This window comes from Scleropages formosus, chromosome 8 (assembly GCF_900964775.1).
Source record: "Scleropages formosus chromosome 8, fSclFor1.1, whole genome shotgun sequence".
In the NCBI taxonomy this organism is placed as follows: domain Eukaryota; kingdom Metazoa; phylum Chordata; class Actinopteri; order Osteoglossiformes; family Osteoglossidae; genus Scleropages; species Scleropages formosus.
Window position 1 is genome coordinate 9,133,360 of NC_041813.1, and position 21,282 is coordinate 9,154,641.

The following is a 21,282-nucleotide window of genomic DNA, read 5'->3' on the forward strand; positions in this document are numbered from 1 at the left end:
ATTTCACGACTAAACAAGCTGAAGTATTGAAAACTGGATCTTTACAGATGACATAAAAAAGGCTGCTGGTACCAGCCATGCCTGTACTTGAATGAGAGAATGCGTTCATGTGGGGATTACTGATGAACATTTCAGCACATTCATTACCCAAACAAAATCATCTCAGCAAAAAGAACATCAGTTTCATTACCAAAGATTAAATATGAAACACATTTCCTATTTAACCCACACACACACACACACATGCAATTACTCACAATATCTCGTGGCCACAGCTGATCCAGCTAAAGAACACTTGACTAATCTCAGAGGGTGACAAAATGCAACGATCTATTTACGCTGGGTGTCAAAACTAAGTTGCTTAATTCCAAAAGTCTAGAGATTTCCTGACGCTATCTGCACCGCAGATGAGAAATTTGCTTTTATGGATTTCGATTAAGGTCAAAACAGGAAATACTTCTGGGTCAAGACATGTCCGATATCTTTGAAAAGAACTACTTCCTGGACCTTGGCGATAAGAACAGTGGGGAGAAAAAAACTAAATGACATTTTCCCCATTTTAAAAGGTAGAGCAAGTCCCCCCCATACTAATGTTCTCCAGTGTAAAAAAATAAGAAAAAAAAATTATTTATCCGTTTCTCAAAGGAACCAGATAACACCAGAATAAATTATTTTTGCTTGAGATTTCAAATAATTCATCTGTAGCAACGGCTCCTCTGCACCGAAAGATCTTTTATAAGGAAAGACAGCAGAAGCACTGGGTTCTGTAGCACCGTGATTCGTTGTCCTCTTGGAGACCTCTACAACGACATCCAGCAGATAATGGAAAAAAAAACCTCTCGTCCACCTGCTCAATGTAAGGACGCTGGTCTTTCATTATGAGAACAATAAGATGATGGTCATTTTTGAGTCTGGTCTGAATCCAGCCAGCTGGTCCACTGATTCTTGTCAAGTTAATATACACACACACACCAGCAGAAGCTGCATGTCCCAAGCAGGATCGCGGCGAACCGGAGCCTAACCCGGCAACACAGGGCATAAGGCTGGAGAGGGAGGGGACACACCAAGGACGGGACGTCAGTACCCCAAGTGGGACTCGAACCCCAGACCTGCCAGAGAGCAGAACCCAGCCAAAACCCGTTGCACCACCGCGCCCCCCATACGTGAAGGTAATAATCACTTAGAAAACATCTTAGATCTGTAAAACCGTCCACATTAAAACATGTCATTATTAAGCTGGTATGGTGGTGCAAGGACAGTATTGGTGCCCAAGCTCTGTGTTTGGGTGTAGGTCCAAATCTGAGTCAGTGTGCTCAGAATTTGCAAGTGTGCTACTGAAAAACATGTGGAAGACGACAATAGAAAAGGGTCGTTACGGCACTGACTCTACCCCACCTATTTTTTTTTTTTTTTTTTTTTAAAACCTTACACTACCCTACCTAACAGTTAAACTACCAAAACATCCATGTTAGTTGCTCAGCAGACATTTTGTTAAAGAAACTGCTACATGTGATGTTACAATGATGATAATGCTTGTCCCTTATATATTGATTTCACGTTTTTGCCACGATCCAGGGCTGCAATAGGATATGGATTAACTGAAGATATGTAAGAGACTGCATGCTGAAGCAGTTGCTCTGCTATAGATCAAGTTTGTTATTCCTTTTTTCCCCAACAGTTTATAAATGTGCAATGTCTCTGTAAATCAATCCCTTTTTCTGAGCTTGCCTTTCTTAATTTGTGTAACGAATACTTCCTGGCAAGCGTTATCACATAATACCTTGCATGGGAGCCCAACACCTTCTCAGCCAACAGCTGTGCCTGTTAGAATTTCTATTTACATTCAGCATATAATTATGTCTGTAGTCTTGATCCAGCTTTCCCCTCAGTCACAGAGCAGTGTGAATATTCATGCAGCGTGTATGTGTGTTTGTGTGCGATCCGGTGTGTGGATCTGTATACGTGCACATTTGTGGAGCTGTGACTGCCAAAGATGATATCCCCCTTTGTCTACAGATAAACACAGTTTCTTGCTTCCTGCCTCTTCATTTGTTAGTGAGGAAAAATCAAAAGAATCCATTCATCATTATTTCCTCTAACTCAGTCCATTAGAATGATAATAAAAGACAGCAATGCATCATCACATTAAACACCCCACATAGCCTGTGCTGTGTACTTCCTGACATGATGCTAAACCTTGATCTGAGAGGAGGACAATAAATGTTTAGGAAAAAAAACTATAAATTTATCTCCTTATTTGATTTTCTTTTTTTATTCTGCAGAGCTGAAGAGGACAGTCATCCCTCCTGAGAGTATGAGTCAACTGTGAGCCCGGGGCTGTATCAGGAGAAGGTGCAGGCTGTGCTCTGACTGGTCCTTCTTGTTATGATGCCACACGATCTGCCAGTGAACTTGACGGCCCCACATGAAACCACATGGTCAAAGAAAAACTGACAGACAGTTGGGATTTGAGCCTTGTCCTTAATTACTGTATCCACGTTCACATTCGCCTGGACCCCCAAGAAACCAGAGAGCCTCCATGGGGTCACTGAGAGCTGGTACAGATAGCATGCATTCTAATCAGACATTGATGCTTGAGGAGCTGTAGACGGACTTTGGGTTAGAGGAAACACAGCTGTGGGGATATGTTCCTACCTCTCTTTGTCCTGGTTAGGATGGTGGTGGGGGGTGGGGGAATCTGGGCTCCAGCCAAGTGGACGGGAATGCAGCCCGAAAATGTAAGATTACAATACAACGCAAAGGAAATAAATCTCAGTGTCGCTGGAATCTGGGCTCGGGTGATTTAATATACTCCCCAAAATGCCGAGTTCCTTAGGGCCGCAGCACTTGTCCAGTACTGCTGCCTGTTTACCTGGGTTGGGTTAGAACATATGTGACACAACCTCAGAAAGGTGACACACATGCAGTAGACAAAAAAAAAAAAAAAAAAAGAAACCCTGAAGAGCCTGTGCTATTCTAACTATGCCAAGACAGTGCACGACTCAACTGATGTGTCACTGGCAGCAAAGACCGTGGCATCTGAATACAACTCTGCTGGAGAACAATTGCACTACTGAGGAGCTAAAGTGAGTCTGTGGTTTATCACACGCGTTATTATAAAACAAAAGAGAATTTTCCTGTGTCACTCCTGCAGAGATACTGCGCCATCGCATACTAGATCAGTCCATGCTGTGTTGAGCCTGACACTTCGGTTCGGCGTCAGTCGCTGCCAGGGAGATGTGGGAGGCAAGACATACACATGGGCGAGCCGTTAGAGATCAGCGCGTGCCAGTGATACCGCAAAACGAGCAGTCGCTGCAAGATGTGTGAAAGCGCTCTCATCCCATCCAGGTCTGTGTGGCAGATGGTTCCAGAAAGCACTCATCTGGACAACATCAGTCTGGCCAGAGTGTAACCACCTTCACCTCTTGTCCCCAACAACCAGCATTTTAACAACAGTGTTACCCAGGAATAAATTAGCCATTTAGAGGTAGCTGGATGTCTAATAACTGCCAAGCTGCAATCTATCCATGTAGTGCTGAATCCAACTTGTCTACATAGGATTCAGTATAAACTGCATTCAGCCCCGTGTTTAATAAGACAGTGATGCTGAGAAGCCAGAAAGAACATCATGTTGTATCAATTTTAAAGGCTACAGCTCAAAATGAAAGCTGACTAACTGTCTTTTGAGCTGTTCATTAAACCAGTTTTCATACCTAGCAAGACAATTATATTTTTTGGAACCGCACATGAATTACCCAGGGAGTCCTGCACACAAGGAGTCAGACTCACATTTACAGCTCCTGAGGAAGGGGCTCCAAAGGGAGTCAAGGCAGAAAAGCGACCTCTTGATAAAGACTTGGTCCACACCCACTCCGTCATTTTACCGTTTTTTGATGAGATCGCCCTTGGCTGTTATTTTAAAGGTTCCCAGCATATACAGGGCCAGTGATGTCTAGACACAGCACCAAGCCGAGGAACTCAGCTAAAGCCGTAGGGTGAAGGAGGCTGGGATGAGTAAATATGACTAGATTACGGCCTGTTCATAGGCACAAGCGTGAGCTGCCAGGTAATACTGCAGCAGAAAAGAGAACATCTCTGAGGGCTTGTATAGAAAACTGGATTTGTCTGTAGAACTTTAACCTTGCTTCTGGCAAACTGCTCAGTTTCACTGGATAAAATCAATTACCTAATGCTGCAGAACTGTTCACGTGTAGGACACAATGTCTTCGAATCTTAAAAATAACAACGAATTATTGTACCCAAGAGGGGAAAAGAAAACGACTCGTGAGGGGTCAAACCCCGTGTATAATAGGACACAGAAATAAGTACAACTCTTGCAGCCCCTGGCTATTAGGTATTTACAATATGGTGTTGGTTGCTATACACCAAAGATCACACAGAGAGCTTTAAGAGAATAGATAGTCTACAGATGGTGGTTCAACATACCAGCAGGAGTGAGATGATCACACAGACAGCCAGGAGACCAGCCCCACAGGATTGCAGGAAAGTAACATGCGGCACCTTCCATCCACCCATCCATCCATCCATCTTCAATGACCAATTGTCTGATGCAGGGTTGTGGTGGACCAGAGCCTATCTTGGAACCATAGGGTACATGGCAGAGTATACCCCAGACAGGCTGTCTTCTACAGTATTTTGAAATTCTGGGTCACATGACACTGCAGAAGCCCATTTATATGTAGTTTAGTAAAGCAGTCTCCAACAGATCCTAGATATCTGGACTACTACGATCCAAGCACCCTGCAAATTCTTCTGTCAAAGTGGAGACAAGAGGGAAATACAGCAGAATGTCTATTCGCTGTCTAGCTGTACCTGTCTGCCCGTGCGTGGAGGGGAAATGAGAGGGACAGAAGCCGAGTCCCAGCTGCAGGTGCGCAATTAAGATGTCCATTTGATCAAGCGCAGTAATTGAAGGCTGCTTTCAAAGATGATAGGGTTAATGACAGGACCCCTCACTAGCAAAACAGAGTAAATACCAAACAGAAACAGCACAGAAAAAATGTCAAACAGGTACTTCTGTATCATTAAAATCTGCCCAAAAGATGCAACCTCCATGGTAGAGCACAGATATATGGCGGGATGCCCCATCCCGATCCGAGTGGTGTGGTCATTCAGCAAGCTTTGGTGAACCAATGTTTCACAGCATGGCTATCATGAGCAAACAATAGCTACTGGCTAAACAAGGAGTGAGCAGTGCAAATCCAGCCTTGAATCCCAATGGGGCCTTTAGGTCCTGGAGTCAGCAGCTGGAGACCACTCAAGGTCAAAGAGAGGACACAGCACGGGGGCTGGTTGGACATGGGGACCACTTCACACAATGCATCTGCAAATGAGCCATCGGGAGCATAATTAGGGTCCTTCGGCTCTCCTCCTCCTTGCTCGCTCGGCTCTTGTTCGTTTGCTGTCCACGCAACGTGACTCGCGTCACACGTTTCACATGACAATCTTCCGCCCCATCGGACCTACTTGGGTACAGTCCGGGGCTGTCCATTTGCCACAGCCAAGGCGGTTTGCGGCACGATGGGTTAATCTGAAGTGGCATAATAGAAAGCACATCTGTCGGGGAGGATCAAATTACAGGGCAAACTCCTGTTAGTGCCTAGAAACACACGCTCCGCAGCACACTGAGGACTGTGTGTGTGTGTGTGTGTGTGTGTAACTGTGTGTCTTGGAGGTGGGTTGGGAAAAGAAGACAACTGGGCCAGCAAAGTGTGTGCACACCCCCCCCCCACACACACACACACACACACAGGCATAGCTGTCCCAATTAAAGTCTGCAGATTTATAAGCATTTAAAATGCTATCCTTGTCCACTCGTTTGGTGTTAAAAGAAGTGTGAAAATGATGTTAAACACTGCATATTTGCATCAGTAAAATGCTGTCCTATCCTCTCGTTTCCCTACCCCCTCCCTGTTGTTATTGCTCTCTCCGCCTCACGCTTTGCCTGAGGACCCTGATTTCCTAGCAACAGCCTGCCACCACACATTTGGCAGCCGGATGACATTCTCCTTGCAAAAAATATCTCTGCAGTGGTTGCTGCCGTGGCGACAGCTACTTCCATGCAGTCACATGACGCATACCACACCACGCTAATCATGGCCCGATCTCAGGCTACACTTGCTAGCACGAAGTATGAAAGCAAAGTCAGAGACCTGGGGGCCATGACCATTAGGAGTGGTTCTTCAGAGGGGTCAAGACTGTGTGCAGTGCTGCCACCGGTACTGTCAATGGACCCCACTTGTGGCCTCCGTGCTCTGCATAAGGACACTGGCCAACCTGGCTGTGGCACCACTGCCATAGAGGCTAATGCAAAACAGAACGTGAACCAAGACCACCCTAAGTAATGGGAAGCAGAACGCTGCTCTTCGCTGGCTCCACATCAGCAGGAAAATGTGATTTATCCAAAAAATTCCTGCCCCCTGAGTCACACCAGCGCTGTATGCTGGGCAGCAACTCGGTGTTCCTTTCAAACATACATTTGTCCATCCTATCACGCACACACCACATATGGCTCCACAACATATACCTCGCTAAAAAGAATCGGCACATACCTGAAAAATGCCCCACATCATTATTTTAAAAAGTATTCAGAAACATGACATACATTCTACAAAAAGCAGCACGTTCGCAAGGCAGACATACTTCTGCGGGGTCTAAAACTGTGCCTCTTGAAGTTGTTAAACACAACCGCATATTATTTTTTAACATTTTACTTCCTTCCTCCTCACTAGTAATAGAGGGATGTAATAGGGGTTTGTTTGGCCAGAACAGAATTACCATGCATTCAGAAGTAGAAAACTGTGGGTCTGGTGCACTGTGTGACCCACAGAGGTTGCTGACCTTCTGCCCTGCTTTGGGGCAGTCTGCAGAGGGGGAAGAATGGATAGCCATATGAAACATACAGTCCTGGTGAGTAGTGTCAAAGGCAGCGTAGTTCAGAAAGACAGCCAGTCCACCCAAAGAATATGTCTGAAAAGCAGCATGAGGGTTACTGCCCAGTCCCGTCGGCACATTGAGGGGCATCCTGAGGATAGCACACAAACCAGTTGGTACCATTCTCACCACTGGCAAGTTGCGCTGCCCTTGTTCATTGGACACCAAGCTAAATGAATGCAACCAGAGGCCAGGCTGTGCGCACAGAGCATCCCAAAGGCAAGCCTCTTCACGGCTCCCGTGAAATATTCAGGCCTCACCAACCACCTTGGCAGGAGCGAGCCGAGCGAACTGGAGCCACTTACTGCAATGTAGTAGATTTTTGCTTTTTCCACTAGTGCCCAGTTCCCCTCCAGGTCCAGGTGCTTCTCCTTCTTGTAGCAGTTAGCTGCAGCCAGGTTAGCTACCAGGGACCTGAAATTATAAACAGCATATAGTCATCTACCGAGATACATGCAAGCAATCAATGAGAACTCAAGGCTATGAGTGGGTTCATTGAAATCCCTTACTTCAATTAACAGTTTTTTTTTTTTCTCCTAATATTTTGTCACATGCCTCCCTACAGCACGACACAAGAGCCACTATGTGGTTTGCTTTGCAGTTATACTTTGGCTGGTGCTTCCTTAAATTCTCAGCCTCCTTATCCATGGTTTTCTGCTGTCACCTGTAATCACAGCTCCTGTTTGGACTGGGCAAATTATGTCATCTTGTTTGGTGAATGTAAATTCATTTACCTTGTTTTCATTCACTTGTTTTGTCTTTACTGTTGTTCTGCATTAAAAGTTGAATACATACGTAAATGTTAAGTGTAATATGCATTTTTGTTTGCAAGCATTTGTTGTGTATAGTGTGTAATAGGTATGAAAGAGCTGAATGTCGGCAGACAACTATGCAGTATTATGAAGAAATTAATGAAAGGAAATTGCCTTTTTATGTTGTGTTGTGGTAACTAATGTTACCTACTGAAGTAATTGCTTCATTTTAATTATTTATCATAAGTGGGTGTCAATTTTAGGGCTCAGGAACGCATAAGAATTTTTACCACAAACTAATGGTAATTATGTTTTAGATTTATGAAAATTCACCTCATGGAAGGTTTTTCAAGAACAAATTGCATTAATAAGGTGGAGTAAGACTGTATACATTAAACAAAGTTTACCACATACCAACTTTACAATAAGTGCTTAAGATGGTGGATTAATTTGAAAACTATGACTTGTTTGGGGAAAAGAAGAGCATAATAAACGAGGAAAAGTGCACTCATCCCCAGTGATCTGGTCTCCCAATATCAAGTTTTTTTTTTCCACTTATTGTGTCTGAAATTATTAATTACACTTATTGTTAACCAGTCTGGATTTTCATGTGTCTGGTCTGCAACATACAGTTCAGATCATGACATTTGGTCCAGCATGATGAATTGAGACTGAATTGAAAATTGCACCAAAGCACTGCACTGTCATAACGGCTTCCCCACATTCTCAGTTACAGTATGGAACTTATAGTCTTGCTTACATGCTTATGTGTATTTGAGTCCCCTGTTTCTTATAATTATTCACTTATTTAAAGTGCAATATACAGCCTTTGGTTCCTTCAAAGCCAGTCCACGCACACTACATTTGCATTCATTCATTTAGCTGATACTTTTCTCCAAAGTGACCTACAATGTCAATATTATTAACAATTACTTACTCATTTATACAGCTAAGTAATTCTACTGAAGCAATTTAGGTTAAGTACCTTCCTCAAGGGTACTACAGCCGGAGGTGAGATTCGAACCTGCAATCTTTGGGTCCAAAGGCAGCAGCTCTAACCACTACATTACCACTGAACTAGTATGTGATGGGAGCAGCAGCATATTTCCACTGTATCTGGGCTTGTTTGTGAAGTTTGCCTCTCCTGGCTGAGTTAGACCAACATATAACATATAATATCAGAGATACAAGCAGCAACCTACACCTTCACACCAAACTTTTGCTGGAAATTGCTCCCAGTGGAAGACAAGGAAACAACCAGGATACGAATACGAACACTTCATGATGACTGCATTAACTCATATGTGCAAACGGGTTTTCATCATCCCATTTCATAAGCATTTCTCAGGTGAGTTGAAACAGCTAACGCTGGCAGCTGTTTGTCACTTTACCTGAAATGAAATAGCTGCTCCGCTGGGGATGGATTTCCTATGAGAGCTCTGGAAATCTGCTCCCACCATTATGCTGCACACTGAGAACTACAGACAAACACTTCCACCTCCGACATGCCACATACATGAACAGTGTGATGGAGCTTTCTCTGGCTCGACCTTCAAGACTGTGCTCAGCTGGAGCAACCAATGTGAAGCTGAGCCTCTCGCTGTGTTGACTAAACTAGAGGAAATGTTTCATTTAAAGGAGACGTGAGTACTTGAAAAAGACAGAATGAAATGAGAAAACAAAATAAAACAGCACTTAGGACATTCAAAGCAATGTTGAGTGAACTGGTGTTAATCCCAAAAAAGGCCCTATCTACTGACACTCGAAACAGTCTAATCCTCTTTGTTTCCGCAAACAATAACTAAAAGCAGATAATCTAACTTCTTTACACTACAGCACATACAACATGGCACTAAAGGGCTTGAGAAAGAACAGTCCAAAAAAAAAAAAAAAAAAAAAAAAATCACACCAATGCCCTGCTCTGAGGAACCACGGAGGTATGTGGTACACTAAGTCAGCCTGGCCCCGCACATGAAATGTTTTGGCCTGGATATCACTGCAGCTCCTCAGCAGACCTCGACCCCATGTCATTCAGATCAGGCAAGGCTGACCTTATCAGGTGTCGCTCTTCACAGCCCCTCTCACAATTTAAAAGAACGATCGACATCTCCAGCGGTCACAGTGGGGGAAACCTTTGGGGGAGGGAGGGTTATCGATCCAAACACAGCCCTGTCAACGATAGGGAGTTGTGAGCAGATGAGCTCGAGGGCCTGATGGCCTGATGCTGGCAGGGGGGCTACAAGCATCTGTTGACAGGCAAGGAGGAATAATAGCCACTCGCTGTGGGCCCCGCTTCACCCACGTACAACACAGACACTTATCTGGTGCTGCAAGTCAATGGGCAAACACAAGTGACAGCATCGAGTGACAGCAATAAATGGAAAAACGGAGTTTTAACTGGACCGCGGGCAATCCGTAAAACCACACACGAAAGCATGTCCCATAAGAATCCATTCAGAAAGGTTTAACACACACATACACGCTGTTAGAAAACCCATCAAAACATTACGTTTCATACAAAGCTCTCATGTTGCCCCAGACACAGCCCTCTCACAGAGACGCAATACAGAGCAAGCTGTGCATAAACACAACAGCTCAATTCAACCACTGTGCCAACCAAAGAGAGAATCACAATGGTAAGTGGACAACAGACAACCGTACTTAGCTCCTACTTGATCTTTGCTATTTAAGCCATTGCACAAGTGCATGATCCATACAGAAGGCTTTAACTTCAACAACTCTTACCAAAACCATCTAATGTGGCCAAGCTCTTCCGCAGTTTCATAGCTAAGTACATATAAATAGGCAAAACAAACTCTCTTGAGTCTCTGTGCTGAGTAGCCGGGGAATGACAGGGAAAAGGGAAACAAACAGCTGTAAACCATCGCCCATACCGAGATCTATCAAAGACACGCTCCAGGAAGCAGTAATTATCAGGCAGTTGTTCACCTGTCAAGGTACATCTGAAGCCCAAAAAAAATCTTCACAAGTTTTGCACTCCTTCAAAAACAATCCATCAGTTTCACTTTTCCTCCCTTCTGCGGTTCTCCAACTTTTAAAGATCAAATATACACATATTACCAAGGCACTCGCTGAACTGTAATGGCTTCTAAAAATGTGCCAAATTGCATCAAATGTTCTCCTTTAATACGTTAATCCATCAAAAACAGCACTGAGTGATAATTGGGTTGTAAACCTGCAGATGAGTCGCTGCACTCCTCTGAAATGTAGAGGGCCAGCGTTTCATCAGTAGTAAGGTGCGCAGAGTACTTAATGGTAATGGGCCAAGAAGTAATAAAAAAAAGGGAAGCATCTAATCCCCTACGTGGAATTGTAGCGACCCTCTTCAAACGCAGAGCTTCCGACCTGCGTAACACAGCTTTGCTTTATGCTACGTGAGAGGACGGCTGCAACTACAGTCCACCGAGACCAGAACGTGGCCTCATATGTCACCCACGGGAGGTTGTACCATCAGAAGAGGGCTTTTGTGTCACTACAGGGGTGTCTGAATGAAGTACAGTGCCACACTGATGGAGTCTTTGTCATGCACTGCACATCACAGCTAACGGACTTCAGAATTTAACGGAGCTGTGTAAAAACTGATTATTTAAAAAGTAAATAAATAAACGAATAAGAGTGACGAAAACGGTGGCATCGGACCAGAAGGGCCCCCCCAGCGCCTCCTGAGGAAATTGGGCAGCCCCGCCCGGGAAGGCCGACGCTGACCTGTTGTCACCAGTGATGCAGGCTGCACAGGTGCCCGTGGGCTCTTCCTCCTGCTCGTAGTAGTGGGCATCCACGTGTGCCTCCTCTGCCTTCTTCTTCAAGATCTCACCAAACTTGTCCGTGCCGATGCATCCGAAAAACGTGGCTACCTTGTGGGGCTCCTGGATCATCCACTGCCAGGGGGGAGAGAGAGAGAGAGAGAGAGAGAGAGAGAGAGAGACAGGAAGTGAGGCAATGTGAACCCCAGCAGCCCTCTGGGCAGTCGCTCAGACGCGGCAGAGACCCAAATGCCAGGGGCTGTGCTTTCTGAGCACAGCTCACAATTCCTGGAAGAACAACACGCTGGAAAGGTTACACTGCAAAAGTCTGAACATACTGAACTAAGGACAAAGTCTGAAAACAGGAAAAAGTGGGTAGCCTCCTAAAAAGGAAAAAAAAAAAAGAGGACCAATTCCCAGAGCTCCTGGCAAGACCTATTTCAATGTATTTAGTACGCATTATACAAGTTGAAAATACATTTCAATGGGCTTCTGTCAGAGGGTATTTGATGCAGCATATACTAGTGACGTTAATACTCATTTCAACTCGGTTTATTTTTGGATAGAGCTGTTCCCAACAGGTTACCTCAGAGCGCTTAACAAAGAAAAAGACAAAAAAGCACTAAGATGCATATTGCAAACAGTATGAGGAAACAAAACAGGCAGGGCTGATAATGGGGGGGGGGGGGGGGGGGGGGGGGACAACTCAGAGGTCCATGGCCAACAGGCGGCCCACCCCTGCTGGTTGCTAACATTACAGTAATGGTAAAAGGAGTAACACAGAAACCCCTTATACATATGTGAACAATATTGACATGCTGTGATTTTAAAACCTTTTGATCATCACCCCATAAAAACACCTCTTCCAATTAAATCTGCGTGTGTGTTCATCATCCTCCCCTGTCATGTTCACTGACAGCTTCCAGCAGATACTGTCTCAATTTCTGAAGAGACATGCTGATGAGATTGGTTAGTCCCACCCACCTGTACTATCAAAAGTCACACACTCATGCACACTTCAGAAGAAGTAAGATGCAGAGAATAAGAGATGAAGGCGGTCTCTATTTCTAAGGCTGCAGAGACAGAGGTCATTCAGGACATCAGTATAAAAGCACACAAACACAGCCTGGCCATGATCTCACCAATGGGCACAGCAGACGAATCTGAAGCACACGCTTCAGCCAGACAGGGAAAGACGGAGAGACAAGAAGAGAGGCGGGAGGAACTAGTCTCACTCACACAAGCACCACATGCACACACACAGAGGGTGGTAGAGATGTGCCCAGTGAGACCCTGGCAGTATGGCTCAGCCTGGAGGAGAGCAGAGAAGATCCTTCTGGTCAAATCTCGGGTTGCAAAAGTGGAACCTGGAACTCGACAGCAGTGATTCAATGCCACTATAACTCGTATGGAATGAAGAGAGTAAAACGGGAAATATGCAGGACTGGCCACAGAGTTCTGAATAGATAGAGTAGTATAGAGTACTAGCTTTCAGGCCCTCAGGTAATGTGTACGTGCCAGTATAAACTCCTCCATTTACAGTCACTGAGCAGCTCCTCCATGACCGCAGGGGGATGGAACCACATCCAAGCCTTTTAAACGTGGACCCCTGTGGGTAAATCTCATAACCACATGCATTTGAATAGATAACACCTCCATTAGGACGGGGACCGCTGTCTAGGGGTCGCAGAGAGGTCGAGCGACTGCAGTGTTGGGTGCTCACGGTTAGACACATCCCAATTACCTGTCAGCGGCAGATGCTGAAATTGGAAAATGGGCATCGCAACGCATCATTATGGTGGAATGGAAGCCTGAAATAAAGCTGTGGGCTAGAGACAGAGGAGGAGGAGGGAGGGCACCAGGCCCTAATGACACATCTGCAGAGAGACGGTGTGTTGAGTCTCTAACACTAATGGTTACCTGTTTATTTACATTTCTGGGGCAAGCCTGGGGAATGGCCACGGGAAGAACTTACCACACCCAGCCTGGTACAGAAAGTCCCAGAAGGAGGACTCAGTAAATTAAAAACAGATCTTTAGAACAAAATATAATCTCCTTTAATAATTAAAAAAAAAAAAAAAAAAAATGTAATAATCATCCTTAATAATGAACACAAGAAAAGATTATCCTTATACAAAACACTATCATAAGCCACAGAGTTTGGTAACCACTGCTCAAGATCTTAACACAAAAGGGGTGGATTGTGGGAGTGTGGTGAATCACTTTTCTACTTATTATATATATTATATACAGTATATTTTTGTTTCCCCCTTTACCCTCAATCCCTAGCCTACTAGATTGTTACTAATTTTGGAGATGTTGTGGCTATGAAGAAGCCAGCCATCACTTCTTAAAGCTGATTGGCTATCTGAGGGCAAGAGGTGGGGCCACTGAGTATAACCACACCCCTTCCTTATATAGTCCCTCCCATAAAGGCTGGGCACTATGGTTTGCCCTTTGATTAATTCATTATTACTGTATTTAACTGGACTGGTCACACTGAAAATTATGTTACATACTGTTTTTCCAATTCATTCAAGGTCAATAAAAGTGGCATCATTGCTGTAATAACAGCAGTGAAAAAATGTTTTAGAGGCAAAGCAGTTGCCACTCTGCTCAGGGTTATATCAAAGTGACAGCAGCTCATGTATGCACAACTCTTGGAAGGCGGTTGAGTTAACACGTTAAGCCATTTGTAATCTAGGGCTTCACTAGATGAGCCCTTGTGAACTCACACTTAATCAGATCGGTTCACATCTTCATGCACTTACTGTTTAATAGCCTTTTGCTCAGTTGGTCTACCCTTAAACACAGTTGTAAATACTCCTGAACCCAAAAAACTGCTCTAACCAGCAGAGATGTCTGTGGATTAAAACTCTGTAGCAGCTGATGGCAACACTAATTACAGGCTTATCAACCCTGTAAGATTCAATGCACTATTTTTAGAAAGCTAAAAGAGCAAACTGAAGGCCTCATTCCTGACTTTCCCAAAATGCAAACCGAGGCACTCAGAAGAAAGCCAGCTTTGAGGATGAGGAGGACAGGTCCACCCCATCCATCATCGTTGTTGCGACTGCTGGAGCGAAGGGGGAACAGGGGGCCGTCAGAATAGCAACGAAGGTGAAGATGATGGGAGCTTTCACTCTTCTACGTACCATGAGCTGGCACCCCTTTCTGACCAGGTTTATCAACACTTAAATTTCATGCACAGCTGGTGTTGTAGCACTTTGGGGCTATCAGAGCATGTCAACTTATGGCCCCCTCTGCAGATGGGGTAGGGTGGTGCAAAGAAAAACTTGGAAGGATACCACAGGTTGGCTGATATTGGCTAGGAGTTGCAAAATTTGCCAATTTATTTTGATGTAGATCAGATTAAGTACCTTTTCAAGGGTATCACCTGAAACCTCCAGGTGCCAAGTTCCTTAACCGTGAGGCGTCAGATGGTTCTCCACCTCTGAATTTTTCACTAAGTGGAAGAGGGTCTGCACAGGTCTTATGCAACAGCCTGTAGCCCTTGGATACATTCTCTCCCCGTGGAGTATCAATCCATCAATAGTATATTTATCAAGTGTACAGCAGTGGTTGCTGGCAATGAAATGTCTTTAAAGAAGGTGATATGATCACACAGTTGTGCCGTTGATTTTCTGTCTTGTAGATGACCACTTGAGATAACCTGGGCATAGCTCTATAAAGCTGTATGTGACAGCCACAGGTCAGACACACCCAGGATTAAAGCCGTACAAGGGGCTTTGTGCTTATGGGTGACACAGAGCATGCAATCACAGTTATACCACCCTGCTGTTACTAAGCCTAGGTTCTCCATTGTGGGAGTAGTTTCAGGGGCAAAGCACAAGGTAACAGATCAAACCCAAATTTGCCAGTTTAGGCAAGCCTTGTGTTAGGTGTCCCATGGCACCATGGGTACTCAGAGGAAGTGCCTTATGACGACTCGTGGATGATTTTTGTGCTAATTTCACTCAAGGAAATGAAGTGAGAATCAAGGTGCAATGACAGGCTGTGCTGAGTTGGCTGATTCCATCTTTCCATCCTACAACGGAGTCCTCTGTCTATGGTGGTCAAACCGCACCCTATCTCAATGAGTCCCGTAGACTCATCGTACAATGGTGTTAACACCTCTTACAACACTTCTTATAGCTAATCTGTACGAATCTGGCCAAGCAATAAAAGCAGCAATTAATATAAACTAGGCATGGGAACTACCTCTGGACAACAACAAATACTCAGTCACACCACTGCTCTACTGCTCCAGTGCATGAACACCTACACTCAACATACTGTTGAACAAAGACAGTAATACGTGATCCCTCGCACACGCACACAAAATCTATCCTCCGACAGCACTAACTGTAAATCAGCAGAGCTGCTTCTCTCTCTACAAAAACTGGCTATGCAAAGCAAAAGCAGCCTGACTAGAAATCTTTTGGCTGCTGCACAGGTAATGAAAAAAACCCTCTTAAAGTCTAAATGAGGCAGACAAGGACACCATTGAGTGCTTCTTGGCAGGAGTTCAGGGCTAGCTCAGTGTTCGTTCCTGAAGAGCCTTCCGGCCAGGCCATAGTCCCCCAGGAAGCAGGATGCAGGACCTGGCACAAGGGGCCAGGCGGTCCTGTGGAACCCTTCACGTGAATCGGACTGGTGGAGCTACAGAATCCAGCAAGCACATTCATTACCTCATACTATTAGGAAAATTAACAAAACAAAACACAGCAGGACCATGGGCTGGGCAAGGAGAGCCGAGTGGCAGGCATTTTCTGTGATGCTGGTCTACACGGTCTTTGAGCAGAAATTCAAAAGGAAAACAGCGTGCAGGTTTGGGAATGAAGTAAAAGGAGGGCAGTGATGACATGAGCTGCTTGCAGGGGTAAACCTGATGGTAAAAAACAAAGCACTGACAGCACTGGTTTAAAAAAAAGAGCATCCAGAATCCCCAGATGATAGTAATAAGAACTAAAAGAAAGAAATGACCCTTTGAGGTCCCTGTGGGGGCTTAGCAGTGTGCTGTGACAGCTGTACAGAAGCACCCCAGTAGGTGATTTACGGGTTTGATAAGCTACCAGACCTAGTGGGCTGGTGCCAAGCACGGAGGGCTGCAAGCAGCCATGTCCCATTAGTCTTGAGCGACCCTTTCGCCACCCCACCCAAAGTTCGGAAGTAGTACGGGCCGCCTGTGCGTACCCTAGCGTGCCCTGCTCCATTTCGGGGATTAAGCGGCTCCTTGATAAGACAGCTAGACAGACAGGCCTTGGGGCGGAGCGTATCATTTCAGCCTCTTCAACAAGTTCTTCTGACAGTCACAGCAATAAGTTGTACCCTCTTTTTTGTGAAAGCCACAGCCTTGATGTACTGTAGCCATATGCTTTGAACATAAGTTAATGCTCTACAATGACTCAGCTGAGCTTAGCACGAATCACTGTTTATCTGTTGAGTGGTCGTGTTCATCAAATGGAACAGCTTGGAATCGGTGGGCTGGAAACCCTCAGCTCCAGAGAAAGATGTTAACACTCTGATGACCAACCTTGTGTCTCAGTTTGGTACCAATAATGTAGACTGTCCTCCCATCTTTTAAATACTGTTCTCTGTGTTCTTCTGGCAGGTTCTTGAAGTGGATGTATACAGATGGATAGATGGATCAGTAGAAGTGTATCTTTGCATATACTGTATATTTAAATTTCCATCGTCCTACCCACAGCTGGATTTTCACAGACAACAATTTAGGTTAAATACATTCACAGTATGACTTTTTTTCCTTTTGGGATCTGAACCTAAAACCTTGAGGTCACAACTTCAGTTTGCGAACAGCTACATCATGTGACTCCCCCATTATCCAACCCAACAAATATGCATTAGAGCAGGTGGAGCACATTACACTATAGTTCCTTGTTAAATGCATGGTAAAACGTGTGCGCGCGCGCGCGCGCGCACACACACACACACACACACACACACACACACACACACACACACACACACACACACACACACACACACACACTCTCTGAACCGCTTGTCCCATATAGGTTTGCGGGGAGCCGGAGCCTAATCCGGCAACTCAGGGCGTAAGGCCGGAGGGGGAGGGGACACACCCAGGATGGGACACCAGTCCGCCGCAAGGCACCCCAAGCAGGACTTGAACCCCAGACCCACCAGAGAGCAGGACCCGGTCCAACCCACTGTGCCACCGTGCCCCCCGTGCATTGTAAAACGGGCTGAAAAAATATGTTTATATAGTTAACTATTTTACACGATACAACAGAAGTGAGTACACCCCTGTGCAATATCACTTAAATGTCAAATGATTCAAAATTGTATCACCTCCACAATAATTGCTTTATTTCTAAGTTAACAAGTAGGGTATCTGCTCTTATGTAAAATTAAAAATTAACAGTTTAGATGTACTATATTAAAAATACAGGCCCCACAGTACGAACTCAATGCAACAAAAGTCAGTACACCTTTCATTACTGAGATTCAAATCTTTTATTTTTTCAGTACTTTGTATGTTTACCTTTATTTTTGATGACAGACTCAATCCTCCTCTTCTGTGAACACTAGAACTTTCTCAGTTTTGGTTCTATGGGCTATGTCTAGCTGCATGTCTGCATCATGGCTCCGCATGGAAAGAATTGCCAGAGCAATTGAAAAATTTGATTGTGAGACTTCACAAAGATGGAAAAGGATACAGGAAGATCGGTGACCAACTACAAATCAGTTCGAACACAGTTGGAGCAGTAATCAGAAGAAACAGAATGAGCCATAGTACCACTAATCAGAGCCGCAGTGGCCGTCCTCGTAAATGACGCCACAGACATTGCGCTACTTGCAGAAGGCTAAGTGCTTCAGACTTGGCACAGGGGTTATCAGTGGAAATCGGAGTTTCTGTGACAGCTCAGACAGTGCGAAGGACATTGCATAACGTCAACCTCTATGGACGGCGTCCAAGAAAAAAAACCTTTGCTTGCTCTTCGGCAACTGCAAGATTAAACGTTGCTAAAGAAAATGAGGAGAAGGCTGATGAATATTGGGAGCACATTCTTTGCTCAAATGAGACCAAGATGAACTTGTTCGGCTCAGATGGGGTTCAGCTTGTTTGGCGTGACCCTGGCCAGGACTACCACAGTGAATGCATTGTCCCGACAGTGAAGCACGGAGGTGGGAGTGGGGCTGCATGAGTGCAAAAGGTGTTGGGGAGATGACATTTATGATGGTACCATGAATATGTGTGGATATACCAAAATACTGGCTGACAAGATGACTCTCAGTCTCCAGAAGCTCGACAGAAGAGAAATATCCCAGCATGATAACGATGCAAAGCACACTGCCAAAATCACGCAAGAGTTTCTAAAGAAGAAAAAAGTGAAAACTATGACCTGGCCAAGTATGTCACCTGACTTGAATCCAATAGAACACCTCTGGGGTCTTTTAAAGAGAAAAGTAGTGCAACACAACCCCTTCAGCAAAGAGCAGATTAAAAAAATTCTCTCTGAAAAATGGCAGAACATCTCTCCAGAAATTTGTGCAAGAGTGGTAACCTCCATGCTGAGGAGGATTGAGTCTGTCATGAAAAATAAAGTTGGACATACAAAGTACTGAAAAAATAAAACATTTGAATCTCAGAATAATCTCAGTAATGAAAGGTGTACTGACTTCTGTTGCACTGAGTTCCTACTGTGGGGCCTTACTGTTCAACTTAGAAGTAATGCAATTACTGTAAGGTGATACAGTTTTGAATCATTTGACATTTAAGTGATATTGCACAGGGGTGTACTCATTTCTGTTGTATAGTGTATGTGCTAAAACCATGTGCATTTAAAGCATTTTATGTGCTTTCATGGTAACAAATCAGCTTGATGTTTCCATGTATTATTAGAAATTTAACATTTGTATTTACCTGATGCTTTCCTCCAAAGGAACTTTCACTGTTAAGGTTCTTCTAATGATTTGCCCATTTATACAGCTGGGTAATTTTTTTACTCAATTCATGGCAAATACCTGGCTCAAGGGCACTACAGCACTAGGTGGGATTTGAACTTGTGACCATCGGATCCAAATGTGGTGGTTCTAACCACTGTCACATGCCACCCACTTAAAAAACAAACAAACCACAACAGCTAGGGAAAAAAAAAATAAAAATAATGAAGAACAACTAGAGGCAGTAGACAGTTTAGCTAATTGGCTGTAACAGAGTAATTAGTGAAATAGTTTCTGTGGTTCCCATCAAAAAGGCTCTGGCCTGTGAACTGCTGTCTAAAGTGTGTGAAGTATGCCTTCTCAGCATCATCTTCTGAACAGCTCTACTCATGAAAGGTTAGAACTAGGTGGTTACCAAAACCCCTTACTGACCAGCCTAACTGCTCAGCAAAGTCTTTTGGAATTCCCATCCACCCTCTACAATTTACTTGAAGGTTCCTCTGAAGGCAGATGGATCTAAAGAGCCTTATGAAGACCAAAGGTCGCTACAAAGAATACCACATGAACTGGGACAGAAACAGAGTGACCCATAGGTCTAACTGAATTGTTAAAATGACATAGGATTTATGCCTACATTTCTAAAGACAAAGTTTGGCAAAACTAAACAATGCCCCCAACTGCTGTGAGGTCTCTAAAGCCCTTGTTTGGGGCAGCTTGCTACAATTTTCAAGCATTCTGCAAAGAGCTGTCAGGAAACGCTTCCTCAACACATCATTAATGGGCCCCGGAATAAAGAGTGCTGCAGATGGATTTTAGCTTGCATAAAAACGTCCCTCAAAACTCCTCCGCCTGCCAAATACAACACCTTTTGTTCCAGAAGAGCCAGCATCCTGTAAATGCACAGCCGTGCCTTAAGTTTCCAGACAGGCGAGCATTAACAGGGTCACCCTTGGACACTGCTCTCCAGTTAAATCCATCTGAAGTGCAAAATGCGAATTGTACTCTGTAACAGCTCCCAGAGTCCCTGTAACGTGGGCCAGAAGGTGGTTTAGCTTCAGCCAAGGGCTGGATCTGATTTCACCCAGAGAGCAACGTTTGCAGCGCACATTTCACAGGGAAGTCACCATGCAAAAACAATTCAATTATCTGCAGCCTTGGGCCCCTGTTGATTTATTGTGCCATGTCGACCATGTGGCTGCTCGCCGCTTGGTCCCAGGGTAACCGAGAGCTCTGCGGACCACTAAACTTCACCAGATACGTGCTCTTTCCCGTCGATCCTGAACCCAGGCCAGAGGCCCCAGACGGGGATACAGAGCTGGCAACAAGTAACAGCATCCAGCCAAAAGAGCTGAAAAGTCATACATAACTTATCTGTGTGGGTTTCCATGTACACCGTGAAAGTGTGTGCAGGGGGAAGCGCAGCACAATGCAGACAGTGACTACCTGACTGTGACCCAGACAGGCAGGTAGACTCTCTTGGGCTATGACAGCACAACATCAAGCATGATACTATGGTCTGTGAGCTCCTCAAGGTCACCTTCTGTGTAATCACTGTGGCATCTGGGGGAAATGCACAACAGTGAGGGTCGCACAAATCGGGCAGCCAGAAAACGACAAGTTAGAGCTGCTGCCTTGCAGCCAAATGACAAGTTGAAATCCCCACTCCTGCTATTGTGCTATTTATATGGGTATTTACTCCAAATTAAAAATTACCCAGCTGTATTAACGGGTAAATAATTGTAAGTAACAGGGTACAAACCTGTGTTGAAAGCTGCTTTTAAGGGGGAGAAAAGAGGAGGGAGAAAAAAAAAAAATAAATAAATAAATAAAAAAGGAGTCTCTGAGTGGCAGGAATTTAAGCAACATGAGATGAGCATGAA

The 21,282-nt window shown here is 44.6% G+C and overlaps 1 protein-coding gene across 4 annotated transcripts in view; it reads right to left on the minus strand.

Moving 5' to 3' along the window:
* adka (adenosine kinase a) overlaps window positions 1-21,282 on the minus strand; it is a 99,206-nt gene that overhangs the window by 41,220 nt on the left and 36,704 nt on the right. For all 4 annotated transcript variants that reach the window (XM_018766260.2, XM_018766257.2, XM_018766258.2 and 1 more), the window contains exons 5-6: window positions 11,436-11,608; window positions 7,263-7,371 (exon numbers count right to left, since the gene is read on the minus strand). In XM_018766260.2, the coding sequence (XP_018621776.1) occupies window positions 7,263-7,371; window positions 11,436-11,608 (282 nt within the window). The remainder of the gene's footprint in view (window positions 1-7,262; window positions 7,372-11,435; window positions 11,609-21,282) is intronic.